Source organism: Pseudochaenichthys georgianus, chromosome 6 (assembly GCF_902827115.2).
Source record: "Pseudochaenichthys georgianus chromosome 6, fPseGeo1.2, whole genome shotgun sequence".
Classification (NCBI taxonomy): Eukaryota; Metazoa; Chordata; class Actinopteri; order Perciformes; family Channichthyidae; genus Pseudochaenichthys; species Pseudochaenichthys georgianus.
Genome location: NC_047508.1, coordinates 29,242,212 through 29,259,943, shown reverse-complemented (window position 1 = coordinate 29,259,943; position 17,732 = coordinate 29,242,212). Strand labels below are relative to the sequence as shown.

At 43.8% G+C, this 17,732-nt stretch overlaps 1 protein-coding gene across 2 annotated transcripts in view; it reads right to left on the bottom strand.

Moving 5' to 3' along the window:
- Positions 1 to 17,732, bottom strand: part of roraa (RAR-related orphan receptor A, paralog a) — a 180,759-nt gene that overhangs the window by 10,427 nt on the left and 152,600 nt on the right. For both annotated transcript variants that reach the window (XM_034085249.2, XM_034085250.2), the window contains 2 exons: positions 4,182 to 4,267; positions 2,213 to 2,354 (listed from right to left, as the gene is read on the bottom strand). In XM_034085249.2, coding sequence (XP_033941140.1) covers positions 2,213 to 2,354; positions 4,182 to 4,267 — 228 coding nt within the window. The remainder of the gene's footprint in view (positions 1 to 2,212; positions 2,355 to 4,181; positions 4,268 to 17,732) is intronic.

Genomic DNA, 17,732 nt, shown 5'->3' with positions numbered 1-17,732 from the left:
GGACCGGGACTAAAAATCATCCCGGGACTGCAGAGAGCAGCAGTGACGCGTCCTAAAACCCGGAAGTAAGCTGCGCATGGCTTCCCTCGACAAAAAAGCAACGAGATTTCTCCATAGGATTTTAGAAAATAGCTCAAAATAAGATCTGTGGGAAACAAACCTGTTAGATAAATGCACGTTTTGTTCAGCCGGATAATATCCACATGTCTACCCTACTTTTATAATTTTCGAATCATAAATCTATTGATTAGATTAGATTTATGATAGACTTTTGAAACTACAAGAAGATAAGGAGGACTTTTACAAAAAAGTAATAAAGATTTTTGTCCAGAAGGATAGGCAAATGGACTTCATCTTCATGTCAAGGTAAGACTGCAATTTTATTGAAAATGGGATCTTACTAAGAGAGAACAATTCAATATTTAAATGATACAATTACATTTTTGGGGTATCTTTTTGTTGAACTGTCTGTTTAAAATTAATTGAAGCATCAGACAAAAAAAGCTTTTGAAAATAATATTATACTTTGATTTAGGTCAAAATATAATATTTGTAAACCTGAAGAGTCAGTGCCAGTGCGTCACTAGCCATGAACTTCACTGCAGAAGCTTATATATAGACATCTAAGTTTTTTGTGCCCCACCACTTTTGTACATATAGAAACGCCACTGCCTGTAATATGACTTGAGAGATTTAAACTCCGCACACTGAGTTGATCTCTTTTCTATAGACGCCGGAGGCGGGCAGCGTCAGGTAAAACAAGTTATTTAGCCTTCCCAAACCTGAGCCTCACGCGCCGCCTATGGGGGATGTGCTAGTGACTTATCCGACCGGCCCACTTCGGTACCGGCCCACTTCGGTACTGGCCCATCGGGATTCGTCCCGATGACCAGTCCGCCACTGCACCCAGCCCACGTAAACTGTCAACGGGGGGAGCCTCGTTGCGGGGAAACGGTGGACCTAGTGTCCCGATCGGAGTGGGAATAATAATAATAATAATCCGTGCATTTTATCCATTAATTTCCCCAACATTGTGGTAAAAAAACAAACGTTTAATCCATGTTGTTGGTGTACTACAACTACAAAAAGCATCGGTTTGTTTTCTCATCAGGAAATGCAGACCGGCACAAACAAACGATTTTTAATCATCATCCTCACGATCATTTAATGTATCATATGTTCGCCGCATTGACATGAAAGCACTAATAAATGTAGTTTCATCCACTTGAGTTTACAACTACAAAAATAATCGATTTGTTTTTATATCACATCCTACGGGAGGAAATTCAGCAGCTCTCACTACCGATTTTTAATCCTAATGTAATCATCATCTTCACCACGATCATTTATGTGTATGTCGCCGAATTGACATGAAAGCACTGACACATATGAATATACTGTAGTCAACTTCATTAAAATGTTATTAACGTGCCTAATCTCAGTAATTCAACATTTCTACGCACTTTGTCCGTGTTTGGCTCTCTCGCCGCACAGTGAAGCGTTCCCGCATTGACGTCACTTCCGGCTTCCCCCAAAACTTCAAAATGAGTCGAAGGAATTTCCCCGCGCTGTTCGAAATTATTGATATTTAACGGAACGGTATCGCTTTTTCTTTTTTAAACTGACGGTTCGAGATGACTAGTAGCCCAATATTTCATTGCACAACAGTTGTTGGGATGCTGTCACAGGCTCTTTAATAGAGAAAAGCTCACAGGTTTTAATTTATATGTAAAAGCACACATTTGTTATAATGTTGTTGGTTTTACTACTACTCTTTCTTTAATATACCTCAAGCTCAAAATCTTTACCGATTACCTCTTAATATATACCCAGATAAGGACGCTTTTTTTCCTGCGCACTCCAAAAAGTTGCACTTCCTGCTTTAAGAAGATGCTGACTAGTTTACATCAGAAAATGTACTCTCCTTTTATGTGTTATTGCTCTTTTAATCCAATCTTCACTCAATCTTATCACAAATAACCACTATCAATAATTTCCTGAAAATGACAAAATATCTTTTGATCTCCTGAGGGAATTAGGTCTTCTCTTGCTTGCTTTAATAGGGAGGTCACACAGCATCTCTGAAGCGCTGGTTCAAAGGCACTCCAGCAGATCCTTGCCCACACAGGGGCTCTTCACCTGGGCTCTTCACCTCCCCTGACTCACTATGTCACCCTGCTGTTTCCACCCACCTTTTCTATCAGGCACTTACCATCTCGTGACATGCCCACTGCCAGGCACTTCTGCAGCCGGCAGTGCTGGCAGCGGTTGCGGCTGGTGCGGTCGATCAGGCAGTTCTTCTGACGGGGGCAGGAGTAGGCTGCATTGCTCTGCTGACTCCTCCTGAAGAAGCCCTGCAAAAAGGAAGGGGCATGGAAACACTGAGAGTGGAAATGTTCTGGGACTGCAGAATCAATTTATGTCTTCATAGTGTTTTAGTGTCTGATAAAATGCATTACTGATTGATAGTGATTTACTGTATTCCTAGTGGTGATATTTCTATTTGACTGCTGCCAAACATTAGGTAATAATACTACTGTGACATTATTTTCCTGGCTGTTATGCTGTAACATCTGGCATTCAAAGAGCGCTTCATTTCACCAGCGTGTACAGCATGAGGGTGGTGTGTTTGGGTAGGAATGATAACAGTGGATGGTATTTTACTTCAGTGGGGTTATTAGTGTTGATTAACGCAGCACCGGCATGTGCAGTGCTAAAGGACTAAGAATGTACACTGACTGGATTCCTCATACTTTGACTTAATGAATTGAATCCAGCACATCATTAACATGCCCCACTCCACGGCTCCATACACATATGTCTTAATTAGCTGGTCATTGGCTGTTTAATTACAAGAAAACAGCTGACAGCTGCCAAGTTGCTTTATAATGGACGCCATTATGGAAACAGGCTATAACTGCCAGTGACAAGCAGCACTCTTTAATAATGCTATGATTTATGGTCCAAACTTTTATACTCGCACATATCATTAGAGGCCTCTCTGCTGTGGACTAATTAGCAATCATTAAAGATAGATTTCAGCAGTTTATTCTTTAGTGGTTTGTTCCTTCCAGCTCCTTTGTGAGGGAGAAGAGCACTGGGAAGAACTGGTCCCTCTCTCTCTCCTTCTTTCTCTCTCTCCTTAATACACACTCACAGACACCCACCCACCCACCCACCCACCCACACCCACCCACCCACCCACACCCACCCACACACACACACACACACACACACACACACACACACACACACACACACACACACACACACACACACACACACACACACACACACACACACACACACACACACACACACACACACACACACACACACACACACACACACACACACACACACACACACACACACACACACACACACACACACACACACACACACACACACACACACACACACACACACACACACAGAGAGAAACAGTAAAGGTGCAGGCTGGCTGAGGAATGCTAATGATGTGCTTGGTGACAAGCACAGGGACAAGAATACACTCTAAGCACAAAACTCTCCTCACTGTGAATGGCTGGCGTATTTGAAACAGTACAAAAGGCGGCTTCAATGGAAGCAACACTGTAGCAAACAGCCAACAATCTGCTATAATTCAAAGCACTCTCTTTTTGATCATTTTATTTCAAGAAGAGCCGGCTGCAGCAGAAGCAGAAAAAAAACTGTGAAAAGACATGTCCCTGGGAGGGAAAGGCAGAGCATGGCAGAGAGATGACTTTGTCCTACTAATTGTAGTTTTCTGTGATGTCCTCTGTGGTGCTTGACCACTTTAATGATCATGTTCTGTTTACACTTCGCCTTTTTCTAAATCATTGTAAAACTTCTGCAACATTTTCAAACGTTTTTCCTAGCAAGCAACTTTCTTTCCCTCCTCAATTTTCCCTGTCTTCCCCCTCTAAGCTCTCCTGTCACACACACACCCCCACCCACCCACACCCCCACACACACCCCCCACACACACACACACACACACACACACACACACACACACACACACACACACACACACACACACACACACACACACACACACACACACACACACCACACACACACACACACACACACACACACACACACACACACACACACACACACACACACACACACACACACACACACACACACACACACAGTCTCTTGATGCTTACCTTACAGCCTTCACATGTTATCACACCGTAATGGATGCCTGATGATTTGTCTCCACAGATCTTGCAGGGAATTATTTCGATTTGAGCTGCAGAGAAGAAAAGAAAACAAAATAAATAAATAAAAAATCAACATTTTGCTGTCACAAGTCACTGTACAACACCCTCACCATGGATCCATGTTGGTACATGAAAGAGCACTGTGCTTCTAAAAACACCTTATCCGGTGGTTTTGGAATCTGCACTTCCACAGAGCATTAGCTGAATATTTACAGAGATGGAAATGTGGTGTGTGTGTGTGTGTGTGTGTGTGTGAGAGAGAGAGTGATTGGAGAATGCCATTTTAAGTATTCATAAGCAGCCAATGTAAATACAATTTACACAAGGAAAAACGCATCGACCGATAAACCTTAATACAGTGCCGTAGTACCAATAGTCTTGTGCAATGACAAAGGATTATTAGGTCTCATATGCAACATATTCGCTGGTGGAAAACTTGACTTCTTGAAGCCTCTTAAACTTCAAAACCATAAAAACCTCAGGAGTTAATCCACAAAGACTCACAACATGGCCACTTTGCTGCTACTCTCTTCTTCTGTATATGCCACAGGGAAAAGTGTTCAGTGGCTGTGATGCTGTGCTGTTGACAGGCCTGTGATATACCCGCCATAGAGGACAAAGGCACCGAGAGGACAGGCCTCATCCATCGTTGGCCTTCTCTTCAGGAGCGGACCACAGGGCAACACAACAGAACACACACACATCAGAGACACAGAACTCCCAGCTCGTCCCACTGCTCTCTGCTTCATCACTGCAGCCACCAATGCTACATCCCTCTCCACCTCCCCCTCTGCCCCCCTCCCGCCTGTCTTTCTCTCCCTCCGGAGATCTCTATCTCGCAGCCTTCCTCCACATCTCCAGCATCTCAGTCCCACCATCCCTACAGTGCACTGCAGCGCCAGACAAAATCCGCTATCTGATCTAAATCGAGGAAAGATCACCGCAGGATATTTCCTCACCATGTAATGCTTTTTCTGCAACCAGCCATGCAGCCAACCAATCAGAGCTATTGCAACACAAGCCTTTACCAATTAGGGGAGGAATATTATGATTTTTGACTTAATAAGATGCTATACAAATTATAATAATTAAACAAGTGGAGATATATTCACTATGTCAAAGTGTTACATCAGCCTCCCCCTCTAGCCAGGCCTAACTGTCTCTTGCAAAGACTAGGAGCTTCAAATATCCCTCGTACACCTTAACATCCAACCTCTTTAAACCAGTTTGATCACATCAAAAGTACTTTTGCTAAAGTTCAATCCAGAGATCCCTGCCCATTTTAATCATCTGCCTGGGAGCTTGTAATGTGTCATGTGGATAATGTCCTTGTCCCTCAGGCATGCCCGGGAGAGGCCCTTAACACAGAGCCTCTAATCCACTAACCCCGGAGCCACACTCTATTCATTCAGGAATCTGTGTCTGTTCTCCTCGCGCTGCTGGAGTCAACAAGACCAGCCATGTTTACATGGAATTAGCCTACATTTTAGTAAAATTAACAAAAGGGAGTGGTGGAACATGCACAATTAATTCTCCTCCAGACAACACCTCCTGCGATTTGTGATTCTCACATACAATAGAGGGCACTGCACCTCGTCGGCCCGGATTAGAGTGAAATCCAGGCAGTAGGCGGGCTGTGACAACCTAACTGAGAGGGTTAATTTATAATTAATCTTTTCCTTACTGTGCGCAGTTGCTTGTTATTTTGGTAAGGTCTATCTTACGAGTGCACTCTATTGTTTGTTTTTGTGTTCTCCCTGCATGAGCATTAGCAGTGCAGTGTGTTTCGACTCCTTTAGCGTTTTCAGCCTCATTACTTACATAATTTGTTCTGACATGCACTCACAACAACTGAAGCGTGCTGTAATTATGACTAGCTGTGGTTATGGTGAGCTAAAGGTTGTAGTGACAGGCCCCAGCCATTGGGTGGCAGTGCAGGGCTGTGCCTATGCATGTATTGCCAAAGTTAAGCCAAGCTTCCACCCACCCTATCCAGCCCACAGGCTTTTGGCTCTGAGCTCCAGCCTCTGATAGCTCCAGGCTTAGGCTGCTGCTTGCTTCCCCCACCCCCACAGCATAGCTCTGAGATGCCTTCATCTCTCCTGAAGAAGCGGAGCTGGCCAGGCGCTCGTTCAGGCCTGACAGAGGCTGTGCCACATCAGGTGAAAGCAGTGGGAGTAGAGACGCGGGGGTGCCAGGCCGGGCAGGGCATACACATACATGAGCATGCCTTACAAAGCCCTATCTGCAGCAGGAAGACCTGAGTGCACATAGCCTCACCAGCTAACACCCTCTCACTCCACCGCTGCACAAGCCCCTGGATGCTCTGTGCACTCAACAGTAAAAAGGGTTTGTCTCTGGACCGGCTGAGGCAGGCTCTGTAGTCTCTTGTATAAGAAAAGACCTCCGTTTGAACATATAGTAATTTTCACAGTAGGATAAGCTGCTTTCAAAAAGATGTGGAGAGGGGGTCAAGGAGAATAAATACCCGGCAATGATACAATGGAGTTCAAATACACCATAAAGTCACCTACAGCATCAGACCAAGTCAGTGTTTGTATATCTGTATTATTATATGCTACAGTTGACCTCTTGAGTGACTGGTCATGAGGCCCCTAAGCTACACTTTGGACACTGAAGATGATTCAAAATGAATTCACAGCAGAGAGACATTCAAACAAAAAGGCCTGCACTTATAAACACTACCAATCTGGCAGTCAATATATATTGACATGAGCTGCGGTGTTAACTGCCTCTTGGTGTGAAACAGGCAGCTGCTGGCTTGCTTGAGCTTGACCATCGCAGTGCCACTCATCCCATTCACTGCGCCTGCCTGCCTGCCAGCCAGCACTGCCTGCTCTGTTTACGACATCAAAGCCAGGCACAGTTAGACGGGCAGCCATGCTAAAGCCCATCCCAACCGCCTGACGCTCCTCATAGCACTGCGAGGTGGCCTCTGCACGCAGTCCACTTCAAAGACACCTGCTGAGACGCCAAGATTATGTGTGATTCACACTGCAGCACAATCACACTGCGCATAACCATAAGGGTCGGACTGCGGCTCAACACTGATTTCCTGTATGCAGCGTTGCAGCCTGGCGTGGGTGTCTTGGGCAATGGGCATGGCAGAGAGAGGAGACAGTCAAGCCCAATGCTAAAGCGTGTTCTTTGTCTGTCTGTGGTTGAGCAGTTCAAGGACACTGATTCACCACACTAGCAGGCACTTTGAGGGGATGACGTGTCACTCAGAGCACATGTACAATAGGGCAGCTAGGCCTCCTCTTTTTCACCCAGTGCCCTTCACTGTCTTCTGCACAGCCCTCAGATCAACCCACTGCTTAACTCCACTACATTATCAAAGGCCTGGAAAGTGACAGTCAAATGTGAACACCAAGAACAATTTGCCAAATGCACACTAACAGCTTACAAGGGCCCTGTCACTGTTTATATTGTTATGAGCACTGGATAGACAGACAGCGTCAGACAAGAACACTTCCTCCATATGCACTGCAAATGTAGTTGTGCTTCAAAATCATTCACAGGAGATATTGAAATTATGAAGCGGAGAGATGTATGGAAAAATAAGTGAAATGTCAATAGGCTATGTGAATTCTTAATGACAAATAATGATATGCAATAAGGACGAGCCAATACCTTTTAGAATGATATTGTTTATATTTTCAATCTAGCATGCTTGTAACCAAAAAAAAGTGAAAACTAAAAATCCTACATGCTTGTGCAAACATGGAAAATCACTTGTCAAAATGTCCCGGCTGTTTGCACTGAACCCTTTGACTACTGACATAACATCGAAGGATTACGATTATCCCTAACATTACCGAGCCAGGCCCAGGCCACCGTCATAATGCTGATGGCTTAACCCATTACTCGATTGGACCATTAAATCATTTTCTCATTGCCCGATGATTCATGATAGGTGTGTACGATAACTGAGGTCTGAAATCAAGGCTTCTGTATACTGACCTGTCTATGGCGTTTTCTCTTTTTATCATTGGCTCATCTACAACACACATTCTGAAACAAATGTGAAGCAGTTGTGGGGAAAAAAACACACATTTGCCTCTGTGCATGGTGGTGTGTGAGTGAGTGTATTGGTGCGTATCTGTGTGTGTCGCCGTGTTGTGTTGACAGCTGTCAATGACAGAGTGACGCAAGCCAGCGGGCTCATGTCAGACATTATGTAAGGAACTGAACAGAGCTCAGCATTATGAGCAGATTAACAATGCTTTCCCATCAGACAAACTGTGTTAATAATACTTCCCCCTTTTTTATATTATTGCAACAAAAGCAAACAAAAGCTTAAAAAGGATCACATGCCTGCTCTCAAGACTGTTATACAAAAGTCTGAATACCAGAGCATTTACACATGGTCAACAGACAAACGCCAGAGGCTCTGAAACAGCTGGCAAAAGTGCACTGTGCAATGTTCCTGCTTCATTATGTGCTCCTAGCTATTCATTTGCTACATGCACTTCCTATTTGGCGGTAGAGATCAGTTGTCGGTTGATAAAGAGTCTTCTTTAAACAGATACCCGGGACAGTCAGATCTCGCTGTACAGAGACGACAGCCTAACAAGAGCTGGAATCAGGATTCTGCCTCTTTTCATCTGCCAGGCTCTGCTGTCATGTGAAGCTGCACAACACAATACTTTTTTATTCCCATTTATGCAGCAGAAGAAAGGTTATGTGAATGTCAGCGGCAAAGGACAGTCGTGGCACGGAACACAGGCTGAATAGTATAAATGTGTTATTTGTTTAGGGATGGGGGCTGTTGGCATATTACCATAGAGCTGCTCTAATGGCATTTGCTGGTTTTAGCACAAAGAAGACACACAGCACTGCACAGAAATCCACCTGCAGACCCAAACTCTGTAGCATCACTTTAAACAGCTTCCATTCAACCTATACACATGCTGAAGTCATCAAAAAAACATTCTGACCAGAGGGATTAGAGCAAGGAAAGACATCATTGACACATTTTGATGTCTCTATGCTGCGTCTTGCTAATTCCCCCCCAATCATTGAGCTGCCTAAGCAGTGATCCCCCTTCACTGGAGACCAGCTACTGTATATTTGAAGATATTTCGGTTGCAAAAGATAGGCATTTTAAGCCTTTCCCTATTATTCCTTCATAGCAGTGCAGTGACTTTGCTAATGCTCAGGTCTGGACCCTCGCCCTGGGCGGCTTTTTGGATGAACTCATGCGTACATATCTGTGTTTGTTTGTGTGTGAGGCCAATTAATATTTCAAAACCGCCCAACTCTAGATGCCTGTACAACACAGCAGTGCTTCTCTCTTCATGTCTCTCCCTGTATTTACTTCACTGTTTTATTGAAGTGCATTCTGACACCCTCTATGAGGGGGAGCAGGAGAGGGGAAGATGTATTCCCAAACCGCAGCACAAGACATCTCTCTCAATGTCTCTTTCTCCACCGGCGTAACAGTAATTTGGGCACTAATTTATGTATTGTTGTGGCAAAGATTGACGAGCTTCCTGACTGGGAGTCTGCACGCCTGCACTCCAGGGGAAACAACAAAAGCCTGGGTTTACCGAACAGACGAGCACCATGAAGGGTAGCATGTGTGCGGCGCTGCTCTCCCCTCCCATGTCTGCCCCACCTGAGCTCAAATCTCTCTCCCCATCACTCCTTACCTCCCTCGATCCATCTTCCCCCACCTATACCAATTTTGTCTGTGACTGCAGTGACAAGTGAAGTTGTGCCCGGGTGCTGGGGACCGGAGGGCACGCCCCCTCCGTGTGCGTTTGTGCGTGCATGTGTGCCAGGAGGGAGAAAGGCTCACACTGTTTACTCTAATGGCAAAATACAATCTGTAGACAGCTCTCACTTATGCATTCTATCAGCCGGAAAAAAATCGGTGTTGCAAATATTTACATGTTTTTGTCTAACTATTTAGATCATTTGGTTTGGGTACTTCATACATTCATATGGGATAAACCCTCTATTGAATGACATGCATTTTTGAAGGGGGATGGACGTTTTTTCCAAGTCAGAGCCAGAGCCAGAGATGCTTGTGCATTGTTTGCTTGACTCATGCATTGTTCAGCAAGGCATTGGGATGCACCAAAGCTCAAGATCACTGAGGCTGAACTCACACAGGACCGACTGATTGACTGGTGCAGGAGCCGCCGTTTGAATTCTAAGCTCTAGCTGGGGATCATGTGATGCTTCTGAACCTTTAGTCTGACCACTTGCACTAAGCAGGCATTGGTTAAAGCCTTGATTGTGGTACAGTGCCTTCGTTAAGCACCTCTCAGCTCCCCATCTCCCTGCAGGGACAGCAGCCTAGTCGGCTCCTTTAGAAAAACACAGGAATATACAAATAATGAATCCCTCAAAACATCCACTGCAATTACACGCAGAAACCTTTACATAACAACAAAGAGCCTTGTTCCATTGCACCAGGGAATTTGCTACTGCCACACTGTACAACTTCCTTCCTCTTATAATTGCTGCATTAGTATGCATTTTTTGTAAGACAACCACGATTTTTGAATTTATACTGTTTCACGCAAAGAAATCAAAACTTACACCCATACAACTTCCTGCATTGTCTTTTTGCCAGAGGCTTGACAGAGTATATGAGCATTTTATTTTTGCATTTTAAAGACTTGAAAAGTCAATGTTTGGATGCTTCAGTGATGGTGGATACTGGGGTGGAGTAGTGGGGGTAAAAGAGGCGGGAGGCTGGGGGTCCCGTCTCATGCTGCTGCTCAGGGTCAGTGGGTCAGAGGCATGCAGCCAGAACACACATGGAGAGCAGGCTGAATAGTTCAGTTGACAGTAATTGTCCCTCTGTGGTTTCCTTAGGAAAACATGTTTCCAGACAACGCAGGCCGGCTGCACGGGCCAGATAGTGATCACGATCTTGATTTGCTCCATCGAAGAGGGAAGCTCTGCATAAGTCTGCAGTTATGGCACAAGTCAGAATTTCCATTGAACATGACATCAGCTGAAGAGAAAAAAAAAACCACTATGATTGTAATGTCATCATGTAATATCTCTCCAAAAAAGACATAATAAGGAGCCACAGTGTAAGAGCATTTATTAATAACTTCCCTTTGAACATTGTTCTATTGGTTCAGGAATATAACAGGAATTAGCATTTCTAACTGCAGATAAGATTATAAAAATACAAATGCCCAAGACTACATCCTCGATGAGCTCCAGCTTTACAGTGTGGTGTTCTTCCCCTACAGCTTGTTAGTGTTCATATATCAGTGTACGTCAGCCTTAATTGTTCATAATAAGATGGGCATCAGATTGTAAAACTTGAAATTCACAAAAGCTCCTAAATCATGTAGACATGCATCTTATTATTTGAATTTATTTTAACTTGCAAAATGTAAAGTCAGTTGCCAAAACAAGCAGGTTTGTCTGCCTTCAATATAAGCTAAAAGTTATTGTATTTGAGTTTAACAAACGCTGCACACAGCCCTGCCTTTCCTCCACTGTTTTGTTCGGCTGCGCTGATGAGCACTTTTTACAGAAGCTCTGACATTCTGCTTGAAGGTCTTTGGTTTTCATCAGCTGAAAAAGAGCAGGCAAGGACAGGGAAGATGAATGGCATCAGTGGCTAGCCGATACTAGCAGGGACGTGTGATTGAGACAAATGAGCCTTGTTACATTAGCTGGTGATACTGAATCCTGCTGCTCAAAGATCCAGAGCTTGATAGAGCTGAAACTAGAGGCACCCAACCTTTCCACAGATCACCGGTGTCATGGGGCCCGAGAAGAAGAGCTTTTCTCAAAGAGCCTACTTCACTGCGCTCACTCGTTTCCATGTTTTTACTATAACGTGCTGATATCCGGCCTTCAAATATTTTCCAGGCCCATTTATCCAGGTGCAGGGGGAGAATATAAACGAGCAATTATCTAATCCATATAGAGTGCCCTAGCCTATTAGTGTCTTAATAAGTGACTGGGAATACTTCCATCATGCATCATGTATCTTCAATGCTGCTAAATGTACACAATGATTCAACTGAAACGTTTTGATCGCAAACGTGTAAAATATTTACTTGCAAAATAAAAAAATCAATCTGTTTATTTCATTTTGCTCCTAACAGTATCAGGGGCGTGATAAGTAGACTGAGGCGATGAATGTCAATGGCTTGCTTAAGTGTCAGCAAACTGCTATGTCACATCAGTAAGTGTTTATTTAGATGAGCATCAAGTGATATTTGATGGGTTCGCAGCAAAAACATGTGAATATATTATATAGATATATCTAAAAATGGTTGTGATATGAGAAAAAAGTTTATTTAATTGAGTCATTACAATATTTTAAATTAAGTACTCATTTATGCTTCTTTACCATGGGGGTTTAAAAATGCATTATCATGATGCTTAAAACGAGGCCTTGCTTCTATAAACGTTTAGTTAATACAATATTTTCTGCTCTCACTGAGAAGATGCAGAGCAACACAGCGTGGTCCTGCCTCTCCTCCAGTTGTAGCAGACCGTATGAAAGGCATTCCTAGACGACAGGGGTGCACGAGGAGTGTCTACTGCCACACAGAGTTCACAGACTGCTTACAGCATGTGAGGCACATTCCCTCTGCACTGCTGTTTTCCTAGTCCTACAAACACTAGTCTGGTTTTGTTTAACATGGCAGGATTAAGCAGCCATGCGCAAAGCATGCCTTCCTCCTTGCACGCTTTTGCTAACAGTGGAAGGCCGGAGCGCTCGCAGCTACCTTTTGCGAACCCAGCTTCCCTGAGTGTCGGTGAATGCGCCATGGTGCTCTAATCCCAGGCAAATAAACAAGTGCCAAGATTAATGATTGCATAAACTCATCCCAAAAGCTCTCGAATAACAATCAGCTCGTCCGCCTTTTCTGCCGCCGCCATTGCAAAGGCTGTTTGAGTCAGCTGACAGTGAGTATATCCCTCTTTTCTTTCCTGCTGTCTCAAAACAGCCGGGAATTGTCCGTGCTATGTTGCTTCATTAACGACAGGAAGCTGTCAATATTTCCACATGAGAGTAGGTACATGCAGCGGTGCACTACGAGGGCATTTTAAGCCAGAGCAGGACATGGTCTCTCGCAGATCTTCAGCCCTCTGCTAACCAAGGAACTGCATGTCTGGCCCTCAGCACCTGTCTGTCTTAACACACACGTTGATGGCGTAATAAGGACGGGAAAAAGTGGCGATCCAACGCAGTCCTGAGTAGTTAATAAATAATTACGAGTTTTATAACAAAGCCATCTTTCACTTGGTGTGAAAAAGAGATTCAAGATTATCTCTTGGAGGACATTAGAAGGGTGTGCATAGCAATATATCACAACTATAACAGACCAAACAAGGCCATTAAAAGGACATTAGGAGCACGGACAGTCCTCTCATCCCTGTCATCCCTGGTCTGCGACCATAAGGCGAACGCTTTGTGATGAGGGGGACGCAGTGGAGACAAGGTGAAAAGAGAGAGAGAGAGTGCAGTCCACTGGTCCAGGGCAGGGGAGCGTGGGACATTCAGATGAAATGGGAGGCCCCTCTCCAGGAGGTTGCTCCTCAGCATGAAGGCAGAGGCAGCACCCCGCCTAATGAGGGGTGAAGTGGAGCCCCCTGTGGGACCCCCTCAGGCACATTCATTAGGAGATGAAAAAGCGTTTCCCGCAGCACAGCAAGTGCCTGCCTTTGCTCGGACATGTTTAATTTAGGGCCATATGAAAACACAAGGCCACACTGGCCAGGTCGGCTACCGTGGGTCAGGAAACTCAACATCACACAGGGCAGTGAGATGGAGCTCCACTAAACGACTGTGCAACATTACATTATGTTATTTCCTTTTGAAAAGGTTTAGGCTTACAACATTCAGATTATTTAAAGGTCAAGTGCGCTGATACTTCCAACTATAAGTTAAAAGTCTGTTGTAGACAGGCTATTATAGAGAAAATGTGCTGCTTATCACACGTTTAATTCCCTTCAATGCATTGCATTTTGTTGCATCTTTTCGGCTCCAGGCTAAAATAATAGATTCATTTAGCCAGTGGTGGTTTGTGGAAGGGAACCAAGGATTATGGTAATGCAGCACTGAATGCTGCAAGCAACATACAGTACAAGAGAAATTGCTGCAGTAGGAGACACAGGAAGAATATCGGAGAGGTTAATTTATATGATTGCTCAAATCTGCATTCACAAATGCATCTTGAAAATCTCATATCGCACAAGGTATGCTGTTTATAGAGACAATAGAAAAGACAGTGCTTCTTTCCTTTCACTTTATGAACAAGGGCATTACAGGGTATCAATCTATAGTGATTCAAATACATGTGCGCTTATCACAGTCGCTTATCCTTGTTCCCGAGGAATCCTCACATTTATTAAGGCTGTCTTCTTGCCTTGTTAGATATGTATAACCAATCTCCTGTAATTAGCAACTGCTAACCTTTGGGGCGCTAATCCTCCATGAATTGTGGATTTGTACATCAAAGCCCACACTCTCCCATATAGCTGGTGCTTGAAATTACACTCGATTTGAAACCTGCAATTATTTGTATAGCGTGGATGCAAACAGTCTCCTCTTTTATGTCTCTGAGAATCCCGTGGGTTTGCAGTAAAGAATTCTTAATCCACTCAAATGGAATCCAAATATAGAGTTAACACTACCTCCCTAAAATGTAGATGCACAGCAGTGCACGTAAAGTGGAGAAAGCTTCTCTCCTTTTTTCCCCTTTGCGTAGTTAAGATTAGATTTCTATATGCATCATATAAGAAGCAATGGGGATTGCCCAGGGGTACGACTCAAGCAGGCTCAACAATGGGGCATGGCTATGCTTGTGATGTTGTCCTTTTCACAAGCAAAAATTGGAAGTTTATTAAATAATCAATGGTCTCGCCTCTTTGTTTAATGTAATCACATGTCCAGGCCTCTGTCGACGGGGTGAATGCCCAGCTGTTTAGAGTCAGCTACAATTTGTACTCTCTCCCATTCAAGGCCAGGCTAAATCCATTGTGCAAGGAGGGAGAGATTATAGAGAGGGAAAACAAGTGAGATAGCTTCCCACACACGGGCGCATAAGCACACACACACAAACTTGATGCTTTTGCAGGGAGGATGCCTGAAGCATTTATTTTCTTTAATGAGAGACAAGAGTCTCACATGTGTCAGTGATGCACAGCATGGGAACAATAGCATGGGCTTTAATTCCATCAATCTACTGCATTTATCCTTGTATCACATCAATACCTGTCAGTTAGGCAGGATGAGATAAATCATGTCAAGCAGGCGGAGGCAGGGCCACACTGAGCTCAGTAAATATGCAGACTTAAAACTCATCCTAAAACTCGTGGGGTGAATGCGGTTTCACACAGTCAGTGACAAATTTAGAGCATGGGTCTTAAGCGAGGAAATACAAGAGATTACCTTGTGAGACAACATGACACAAAGATCATCCTTTCTGCACCTACTCTAGTAAGTGATTAAATAGCTATGAATTAACAATGATGTTGTTAGGTACTTAGAAGAAACGCTACACCTCGGCTGACACCAAGCCTCCCATGGAAATCTCTTTACGTATCTCACTGCAACAAGGATCCAACAGTTACATTATTTTACTATCCTAAATGGGAAGTGACACCCCACCTTCCGCCACCTGACATTAAATGCATACAACTCAAGGCGAGGTGCCGTTGAATGACATGGAAAACTTGACTGTGAGAAGCAGCATGGAGAGCCATACAGCTCATCCTTGAGTGTGTATGTTCTGTATGCGCATGATGTATAGCATTTATGAATCTGAAAAATACCAAGCAGCGGGTTCTTGAAAAGTCTTCCCCACGTATGTGCAATAACACCAGATTTATCATCAGATAAAAAAACATATAAAACACTTCGAAGATTGGCTTTGAGCGATTGCAATAACCCTGCAGGCGGCCAAATTATGATTTATGTACTTTGGCTTGAGAGTGCATGGGGCAGTAATGTACATGTCTACGGTAGCTGGGCTCCTCACTGTAGCATAGAAGCGACTCAGAGAGAATACATTTGGTGTAAAATTGCTTCATCTGTTTACAATTCCATTTGGAGTTTATGAGAAAGACAGGCAAACACAGCCTGATATATTGCCCCTGTGTCACGGCATGGCAGGAGCATCCACACAAAGATTCATCTCTCACTTAGAAGCCAAATGATACGTCTAATTTGCTGCGAGCACAGTTATTTTTAACCTCTCCAGCTGTCAGATAATGGAGCTTGACTGTCAGCGCTGGTGTGTGTGAGTGTGTTAAAAGGTTGCAAACTCTTTTCAATTTACCATTCCCTTTGAGTGAATTACAAAATGCACATTCCCATTAGTGCACCTGATTGACAGTGCTTTTTCTTTTATCACAACCAAAGGGGGGTTTGAAAAGAGTTGACTGTATGGAGACGTCCAACAGCAATCTAAACACAGGCTTTTCTATTTTTTATTTTTGCAATGCCTTGAAAACACTTCAGAAATCACACGGAAGTGAAGGTTGTTTTTGTGGTTGTTACGACTATCCCGAATGATCTTTTTGTGCAGCATGCTCCGGTACCATCAAGTACAAATCTGCTACTTTGCCTACCCTCTATAATTGTTCCTACATTATTCAAACCGCATTTAGGAAGGTGAGTCGTTTTTCAGCTTTTATTCATTTCGGCATTTCTGTCTGACAAGAGAAAAAGCCAAAAGCAGCAACAGTTCTAGCCTAATGCAGAGGGCTGGTTACATGAAGCCATTGGAAACAGTTCTTGATCAATGAGTTGGCATTGGAGTGCAGGCTGGTGTCAGTGGTTGCGCTGATGTAATTTAGATGGACACTAATAGATTCCCCATCCTCTCTTTATCTAACATAGGTGTGAATGATTGCACCATCATTGTTAGGGGACATTCAACATGTCTAACAGGCAGCACTGGTTAGGCTGCACTGACATAATAAGGTAAAAGGAAAACATCATGTCCTTGAGGCATAGGAAGATCCAAAGAACATCACAAAGGGCTGGCTGTGGGCAGCCTCACAGAGACATGGACAGAATAGACCAAGTCACTTCAGTCTAGTCTTCCTTTAGATTTGCAAACCCTCTATCTTGAACTGTTTCAGTATTATATAGAACAAGTGAATCAGTCAAACACCAACAAATGTTATTGTTCAAATAATGTTATTGTTAAATAATAAATGGCAGAAGGAAAACCATTGTTAGCCTCACACAGCTATCTCATTTTTCTATTGTAAACATGTATCCAGTGAATGAATACATGTCCACTGTTCCAATAACCAGCTGATCTCTAATGTTTGCTAACTCCAGCTTAACAGCGTGTTATGTAAGAGAAGTGGAGGGGACATGTGGGGACTGAGCTAAGTTTACTGCAGCAGGCCATCAGAGGCAGCCGCCTGCTTTGCTCCCTGTCTTTGTGTATCATAGTGCTCCTACCAAAGATAAAGCATGCTCTCAGTGGGCAAGGACACTTCACATTGACCAGGTCTGAC